This window comes from Trichosurus vulpecula, chromosome 1 (genome assembly GCF_011100635.1).
Source record: "Trichosurus vulpecula isolate mTriVul1 chromosome 1, mTriVul1.pri, whole genome shotgun sequence".
Taxonomy (NCBI): domain Eukaryota; kingdom Metazoa; phylum Chordata; class Mammalia; order Diprotodontia; family Phalangeridae; genus Trichosurus; species Trichosurus vulpecula.
Genome location: NC_050573.1, coordinates 74656301 through 74665214, shown reverse-complemented (window position 1 = coordinate 74665214; position 8914 = coordinate 74656301). Strand labels below are relative to the sequence as shown.

Genomic DNA, 8914 nt, shown 5'->3' with positions numbered 1-8914 from the left:
AGGGTCAATGAATTAACAACCAGATAGTTGTATCATTCAAAATGCAACAGTCAAATGAAAAAGCAAGGAATCTGAGAGCCAAGGGACCTCTCTTAGAAAGGGTCTGGCTCTCGTATTTCCTATCCGAGGGTTGGCTGATTAAAGTAAAACATTTTGCAAATGGCAAAGTGCTGTAACAGTAGCAAAAGAGGCATCTCACCTTTATTAGTATGCACGAGCTGCTCATCTCTGCTTGTAAAAAGTCCTGTGCCCATTCCCACTTATTTTTGCCTTCCAGCCCTTCACAAAAGAAATCACAACTACTAGCATGTTTCTAAGATCAGTTACAGCACCACCTGTGAACCTACTATCTTACTCTAGCATGCTCTATTCAAAGCCTCGAAACTGTGTCAATGTAATGACAGACCACACCCCCGTCTTAAAGGCACTGCCTGGAAGCAAATTTTAAATAGTTCTTGACTAAGGAGCTGTTATTTCTCAGTTTAAAAAAAAACCCACACAGACAACTCAAACCCCCAAACCAGTTTTAGTGTAGAAAACCAATTGACATTAAAGAGGAAAGAGGCTTTTAAGGAGGGGTGGGAAGTAAATCCTTTATTTCTCTCCACAACATTCTCTCTCATTTCCAAAAATTCAGCACCAGTTTTTCAAAAGGATTGGTTGATGTTTTGAGGCTAAAGAGAGAAAAAAAATCGCCGCAGTCCAGCCTAAGTGCTTTTTATTTCCCCAGTAACCATAACTTTTAATATAAAACCTTTAATATTTTGTAATTTGTAAATTGCATATGCATCAATAGCCACAGGGACAAGGGACAGATCAGAGGAAAAGAACTGAGGGCTAGGGGATGCTTCTTTGTGCACATAGGCCCTTTTTTTCCTTTGTCTCCAAAACCATCCTACCCTCCCATAGCTTGAGAGATCACATGGCCCCAGAGGAGGTTAAGTGCAACCTTTTGGCATTAACTCCTAGTTAAGGGGTGTGGTTCACAGTGAGTGTGTTTCAGTTACTCCTGCCCAGAGAAAATCGGTTGGTTAGTTCTTGATCAAATCCTCTGATCTGGCCAAGAGCTTTGAGGAATGAGTCATGTTTGAGTTGAGTTGCCACCAATTAAAGGAAGAGGATAGCCTTATCTTTAAATAGTCCTTCAAAATCCCATTTTTGGCACCTAAGGGAATGGGCCTTTCCAGGAGTTGGCAAGATGCAAGCAGGAATAAAAATCCAGCTGAGGAAAGAATGGCATTCAACATACCAAAAGCCATCCATCAAAACTACGGGAGCCCAAATCCTACCAAGATTATTAATGAGCAACTCCAGAAAGTCAGGGCAAATCACTGATTGAAGATGGTTGGGAATGTGAAGAAACCTAAGAAGAAACAACCTAAGAGGGGACTGGGAAAGAGATCTCCAGTTATAGGTCAGAAAGCCCACAACCAAGCCCAAACTAGAGAAACCCACCCACAGATCAAATTACCTCTGCAGAGCCATAGAACCCAAAAAGGCCAGGAGCGAAGGCAAAACTCACAAATAAAAGACCTAACGTACCATTTGCTGTGCAGACCTGTAAGAAAACAGGTAAATAGTCTGTGTTGAACTAATGGACAGACCAATGACAGGTTTTTCTTCCCATAAGGACCAGTTTAACTGGCGTATAGCTTGGAGCCCCAACCTAAGTCCTTCAGGCTTGCCCCAGAAATTTTCCAGAAGGCAGAACAAAACCATTCATTTTGCAGAAATCCAGGTCCATCATACTGCCTAGGCCTCATTTTTAGTTAGATGCAGTCCATGGAATTTTCAGGAATGATGCTGGGGGCACAGTCTGGAAGATCTAATCCTTTGGTTGGGGGACAACTCAGAGGTAGCCCCATGTTTAAGACAGGGTCTTGGTTTTCAATGTCCTCCAGTTTGTCTGTGGTACTGTCCCAGTTGATATGGAATCGAGTGACTCGGGGATTAGAAGCCAAGATGTTTCGCTGGAGCTAGGACAAAAAAAGTGAGCCTCATCAAGGATTTTATAGCAGAGATCTGCCTTTGTTGCTATTTTCTCCATACTTCATCTCCCCCTTCCCTCAAAAGACAAACCTAGGGACAATGAACTTGAAAATAGCACAGTGATAGGATCAGGCTGATACTTTTCCGTCTTCCTCCAAACTCTACCTCATGTCAACCCAAGGTCTAGAAAAGGCAATGCTTGTTACTGATAATTCTTCACAGCAAGCCAAGACCCTACTGGGATGTTCCTTTCCTTTCTCTGGTCAGAAGGCCAGGCTTGTGGCTAGGACCCGAATAACTGATGTGCTATGGCAACAAACTCATATGTTTAAGCCACTTAACTGGAGGTTTGGATAATATGATCTTTAAAATACCTTTAAGGATGGACATTAAATGATTCCATTATTCTGCTGTCCTGAACTGCTAGGACAGAAGAGACCAGGCCCCTCTGAATTAGAAAACCAACTTACCTGAGAGAAGTCTGGTTTCAGGGGTGGGTTCTCCCGAAGCTCAGGGTTAGTATATTCATTGTTGACATAGTAGCCAACTCGGATGAACTCCTGCCCATGGTAGGTGCAGGTTATAAGGACCACAGTTACACCCACTGCATCAGTTTCTGGGATTAGGGAGGCATTAGGGGCATCTGCCTGAGAAAGCAAAACAGATTCTATGCTTCAGCATGCTTTGGGGGTAAAAAGGGGAAGTTTCCTCAGAGTTTAGTGCTACTAATTGCTAACTCTTACCTGAAAGACAAACATGTGGCGCCCTGCTGGGACTGGCCCGACCAGTACTGAGTCTAGTATCTGGTCAAACTCCTCACTCTCTGCTGAACCCACATAAATGATTTTCCATTCCAAGTCTGAAAAGGAATAGAGGAATGTCAAAATGGCTTATGAAAGTGGAAAGACAGGGAGATGTCTTCTGACATGATTCAATCATTTATCCAGGGCCCACCATGTGCCAGGTATTGGGATACAAAGACAAAAGTGAGAGTCCCTGACTTTCAGAAGCTTATTCTAACTGAAGAAACATAAAAAAACCACATACAAAATAACCTTGAAAGGGAAGGCACTAGGTGCTGAGGGAATACCGGAAAAAACTTTATGCATATGTAGCACTTGGATTTCCCAGAGGCAGAGGTAGAAAGAGAGAACAATTTAGGCATGGGTGGGACAAAGATATGCAGATGAAGTATCACGTAGGAGGGACAGAACATAGGCCAGCGAGGCTGGATGGTAGAGTTTGAGCACATGTGCATGTTAAAAATAAGATTTAAGAATTTATATATTGCTTTATTTATTACTGCACAGCACTTTAGGACACACATTATCTCATTTGATTCTCACAATAATCTCTGTGAGGTAGACACAATTATCCCATTTTACTAAGGAAACTGAGGCCAAGGGACATTAAATGACCTGTCCAGGGTCATAGCTAGTTTCCTAACTCCAGATCCAACACTTTACCTACCGTGCTGCTTTGCTGCCTCTAAGATAATAGGTATATAAAGACTGGAAAGATAGGAAGGGGCAAGGTTGTAAAGAGCTTTAAGTGCCTAACAGAGGAGTTCACATTTGATCCTAAAAATAGTAGAGAGCTCCTGGAGTTTACTCAGCAGAGTAAACTAAATAGTTTAACTCACTCACTAACTAACTAGTTAGACTTGATCTTCAAAGAATATCACTGTCTAGGATGGACCATAGTAGAGAGTGACTAGAGGCAAAGATAACAATTAGGAGGCTATTTTGACTTTTTTAAAAAGATAACTGGGGTTAAGTGACTTGCTCAGGGTTACACTGATAGTGAGACCTATTTTGAACTCTTGACTCCAGGGCCAGCACTGCATTCATTTGGATACCTAGCTGGCCCTAGAAGGCTATTTCAATGGTCCAGGCAAGAAGTGAGGAAGATTTGAAAGAGGGTAATAGCTATTCAAGAGGAGACAGGAAATGGATATAAGAAAAGTCAAGACAGAAACGACAACATTTAACATACTAAACAATTTTTGAAGCTTGCCTTCCATCAAAAATACCACTTTTTGCTCCAAGTATAGAGATATATAGTCTAAATATTAGCAAGTGACCCCGGAATTTAACAGATTAAACACCTCCCACAATACAGTGGAAAGTGAGCTGGATTTGGGATCAGGAGATCTGGAATTGAAACCTGTTTCTTTTACTTGTTGTATGGTCTTGGGCAAGTTACAACCTCTCTGGGCTTCCTTTTCATTATGTGTAAAATGAAGGAGGGGACAGAGGTGGACTAGCTGGCTTCTGGGGTCCCCTCCAGTGTCAAGTCTATGATCCAATCTTAAATCCCAGCTTTCTGAGTAAGCCTGAGAAAATCTGTTTTAGGTTCTTCTCTATAACACATCTGCCTTTCAGTAGCTCCTAAGGATGAGTGGGAGACCAAGGCTGAATTAAGGCCCAAATCAAGGCTGGTATGCAAATAACAGGAGCCTGGGGTCATTTAGGGCCCTGCCAGCTACATCACAGAGCAGCAGGGAAGGTACGGTAACATCCTCTTTTGGACAGAGGATCAGTGCCACAGAGCAGAACTGGGGCAGGATCACTGGCTCAGGCCTAGCATAAGATTCTGCCAGGAAAAGGAGGCAGATAAGACTGCTCCAAGATTCAGCAAGTTCCCAACTCATTCAAATCTAGGCAATAGGAATCATCATACCCACATATGGAGAATCAAGCAGAACTTGAGGCCAACATGGTCAAGAAGGAGGCTCACAGGCTTTACACTTAAACCCCAGTTCTCTATTAGACACTAATCGTGCCTCCTTTCACCCAATGAAACAAGTACACTTAAGACAAATGAACCACAGCTGTTCGATAGGTCAGTTATCTCCTATGAATGATAGTGCCAACCAAAACAACTATCTTGAGTTCCAAGTATATCCAGGGCAAAGTTATAGCAATGCCAGGGATTTGGCAACTAAACCTGAAAACATTTTAGATGCCTTAAAGTTTCAACCCTAGGCTCAAGATGCCTGGGAAAATTTTCAGAAGCCATGATTTCACAGAATGTCATTACTTTGGGACAACATCCTTGGTGGAGGGCAGCTAGGTGGCACAGTGAGTAGAGCACTGGCCCTGGAGTCAGGAGGACCTGAGTTCAAATCCGGCCGCAGACACTTGACACATGTACTAGCTGTGTGACCTTGGGCAAGTCACTTAGCACCAATTGCCCTGCCTTCCCCCCTCCAAAATAAAAAAAACAAAACTAAAAATAAAAACAAAACTAAAAAACCATCCTTGGTGGAGTATCCTTTCAAGAAAGGAGCTTCTGATCTTAGGTAAATGCATCCTGGAGAATTTCTTGCTAAGGTTCTTCTAGAACACCAAGTCCTTCATTTCTACAGCAACTATTTGCTTTTCTACCTTTTCAATTTAACTGGAGTCTAGAGCAGAGGTTCTTAATTTTTTGTGTCATGAACGCCTCAGAATAATGTTTGAAAATACATAAAATGCATAGTATTACAAAGGAAACTAGTTTTATTGAAAAAGTCATCAAAATTAAAAACAAAAACCTTAGTTCATGGACTGAGGTTAAGAATCTGTGCCTTCAGGTAGCAGCCTCAATTTGTGAATCCAGTTAGATCCAGTAAAACAGAGCTAAACTTTAGGAGTATCAGTGTATGGTACATCTATTTCAGAACATCTGGGTTCTACAACTTGCTGATGTATAATTATTGCCTTTTCGGAAGAATCTTGGACCAAAGGATAAAGTGAACTGCTCAATTTCTAAAATGAGCTGCTTTAGGGAATGTTGACTGAGTTGAGTGAGGGGTGAAAAATGGTTTGTGTCAGGGAAAAAGAGGATCAGCTAACAGAGGGAGTTTGTTATACGGTTTCTTGGGTCTTAGAACTGGCAAGCTGTGATTTCTTTAGCATCTTTAAGGAATAGCATGCCCTCTCTCTAGCCTCAAGGATTCTGTGCAAAAGGCAGCAAAAAGGTGCTTTTCAAAAGCAAAATGCAAATTTCCCAGGTGATCAAGTCACTAACAGATTCAGGTATGGAATTATTACTGAGTTCCTATTCTCAACCTAGAAATCAGGCTTCCTTAACCATAAGTTTTATGCCGTATCTTTAAAAGGGAAGAATGGTAATACTGTTCCTTTTTTTTTTTTTGGAGGGGGGAAGGCAGGGCAATTGGGGTTAAGTGACCTGCCCAAAGTCACAGCTAGTAAGTCTGTCAAGTGTCTGAGGCCACATTTTGAACTCAGGTCCTCCTGAGTCCAGGGCCGGTGCTCTACTCACTGCACCACCTAGCTGTTCCCAATACTGTTCCTTTTTCAGGAATATGACAAGAATGAAAAACATTGACTCAAGAGCTCAGAGACCCAAATTCTAGTAATTACTCTTCCATTTGACCATGTGATTTTGAGCGAGTTAACTAAGAATTTAGTCTCCTCAAACTATTGATTCCAAACAGCATCTTCTAAGGTGTTAAACACAATAAAGGCTAAGGCCTATATGAATAGTGTGTGGCCCTTGAAGCAAGGTTAATCCAAGTGGCAAAGATGTCGCTGCTAATGGCTAAAACACTTGGATTTTAAATTCTCTATCTTTCTATGTCCTGCCTTATTAAAGTCTCTTCTACTATCTCCACAGGCAAAGGGATAGTCTAGTAAGAATACAATGGAAGTTAAGAGTGTTTCAGTCAATTCCTAGTTCATTGAGATCCACTTTGTAACCCTGGCCATTTTGTTAGTATACTATGTGGAGCTCCTTTTCTCAAAGGAGAACTTTACTCTTTGTGTCTCAAGCCTTCTCATCTGGGAAATGAAAATGGTGTTGGCTTTTATGATCTTTAGTTGAATGAGACCATCTTTACAAGTACTTTCATGAGGGGGATACAAGTTTACAACCTACCAAGTACTTGTTTAAAATGATACCCATCTCCCTCAAACCACATAGCCCCCTCTTCTAAATGCACATTTTTGGAGATACATATGGAATGTTCCTTGCAAACTTCTAAAGCACTATATAAATGAAATGTTTAAATATTATTGCTATTCTCAAATAATAGACCCCCCCAAACTCACGGAACCCTCTATTACTTTAGTAGCAGAGCAGTAGGAGTGACCCTTTAGGAACAAGCCAGGTAACAGCTAGCCCCTGGATACAGGGCAGGGGTCCACACTAATTCAGGCAGCTCTAGAAGAGTAGAGGGCAGGAAAGATTAAAGAATTGTCCAGCACTGGGGCATTTAGGAAAGGTCAGGCACTGTTAAGGATAGATTGGAGACATCATTCCAGGAGGAAGCCATTTCCAGTTTCACTATACCCATTCTTCTAATAGGTGGAAATGAATGAGGGAGAGTAACAGGGATAACCTACTGCAGGTGGGAAGATGGAAAGGGTCTATGAAGCACTAACAGGCAGAAGAGCAGATATCCAGCTTCCGTCGGAGGGCTGCTGTTACAAAATCCTTTGTGCTAATATTAACTCCAGAACCTCAGAGATGGATGGGGGGACCTCAGTGGCCCCGAGCGCTCACTTTTCTACTGCTCATTTTAAAGCTTGCAAAGTGCTTGGTATTAGTTGTTACCCAGAGAGGTGGACGCTATCATCTCAAACGTACAGAGGAGAAATCTAAGGCTCAGAAAGGATAAAAGGTTTACACAGGCTAAGGATATGTCAACAAACACTGAACGGAGCCGACCACCCAGGCCGGGTGGCAGGGACCCAAATATCCAAGTGGGACAGTTCCCCTGCCCTCGGAGCGTTTATATTCTACTAGACTAAAAGAACAGAGCACTTTATTAAGGGGCGGGTTGGTATTATAGGGAAGCTTTAGGATACCTCGGGGGTTAGGTGGAAGCCCTATTCGTGGGAGTCAGTATAAAGGAGACCCCTCCGTCAGGAAGGCGCGGGGGGGGGGAGACTGGGAGATCCCGTGGGGGAGGGGAGGGCCGGGGCTCACCATCGGCCAAGGCCTCGCTGCACTCGAAGCTGATCTCGAACTGGAAGGGGCTGTGGAAAGCGCTCGGATTCTCCAGCACCGACACGTTCAGAACCGAAACTTTGGCCATGGCCTTGCGGGGGCAGGAATGAAGGGCACCCTCCAAGCAGCAGCTGCCGCTGGCACCGCCGCCGCCGCTCTTCCTCTCGCGTCCCCCCCGCGCGGTTTCCACACCAGACTGAGGCGGCATTCCCCCGCCCCTCCCCCACTCCGCCCGCCCCGCGCCCCCTTCAAATAGCTGGCTCCGCCCCCCGGCCAATCCGCTCCAACGCTTTCCTCGGCGCGAGCTTCTAGGGGCCAATACGCGGTCGCCCGTCGAAGCGCGTTAAGTGCCTTTCCAGCCAATCGGCTGCGCTCCCTCGCCGGCACGCGCGCGCCCGATTCTGAGCGGATGGGGGTGGGGCGTGTGGCGGGGGATGGGATGGGCGGAGGTGGGGGGCATGTAAAAGCAATCATCAGCCCTCTTTTGGCGCCCCAGTGTGACCGCTCTCTCTTCTTGTTGCCAGCCAATCCCCGGCGTCTCCGCCGGAGCAGTGGACTCCTTGTGGCAGAGCGCACAGTGAGCGCGGGGATCCTTGGGACCAATTGGCGTTGCGGGGACGGCCTTCGGGACGCGCGCTCGGCCCCGCCTCTTTTTTCCTTCCGTTTGCGCTCCTTTTCCTTTCGGGGTACGGAGGGGGCGGGGGAGAGGAAGCAGAGCCGCTAACTGCCGAGTGGGGGCGCGAGGCGCTAGCGGAACACTGCCGCACGGGCTGCGAGCTCCCGTAGTGATTGACAGAGTGGGGAGGAGAAAGAGAGTTGTACCCGAAGGGGATTGGTCAAGGCTGTCTTGGGGGGGCGGGAGCAGGCGGAAAGTGAACCCGTAGTGTGCCGAAGCGGCGGTTACACTCAGGCACCGCCTTCGGTTGCGCCTGACGTTATCTGGGCCTTGTGAGCGTCGTGGGCGTTT

General features: G+C 45.1%; 1 protein-coding gene across 1 annotated transcript; it reads right to left on the bottom strand.

Moving 5' to 3' along the window:
- Positions 1 to 566: 566 nt before the first annotated feature.
- ASF1B (anti-silencing function 1B histone chaperone) lies at positions 567 to 8637 on the bottom strand. The gene is made up of 4 exons (XM_036751423.1): positions 7927 to 8637; positions 2733 to 2848; positions 2460 to 2636; positions 567 to 1976 (listed from the first exon to the last, which is right to left on the bottom strand). The coding sequence occupies exons 1-4, from the start codon at positions 8153 to 8155 to the stop codon at positions 1770 to 1772; spliced, it is 729 nt and encodes a 242-aa protein (XP_036607318.1). The 5' UTR covers positions 8156 to 8637; the 3' UTR covers positions 567 to 1769.
- Positions 8638 to 8914: the final 277 nt, after the last annotated feature.

Bases quoted from the DNA above. Each gene is read 5' to 3' on its own strand.
- ASF1B (XM_036751423.1), bottom strand. From the start codon at position 8,155: ATGCCGCCTCAGTCTGGTGTGGAAACCGCGCGGGGGGGACGCGAGAGG. The intron at 2,849-7,926 runs GTGAGCCCCGGC...ATTCCTTTTCAG, and splicing joins CAGCGAGGCCTTGGCCGATG to ACTTGGAATGGAAAATCATT. The intron at 1,977-2,459 runs GTAAGTTGGTTT...TTTTTGTCCTAG, and splicing joins TGAAACCAGACTTCTCTCAG to CTCCAGCGAAACATCTTGGC.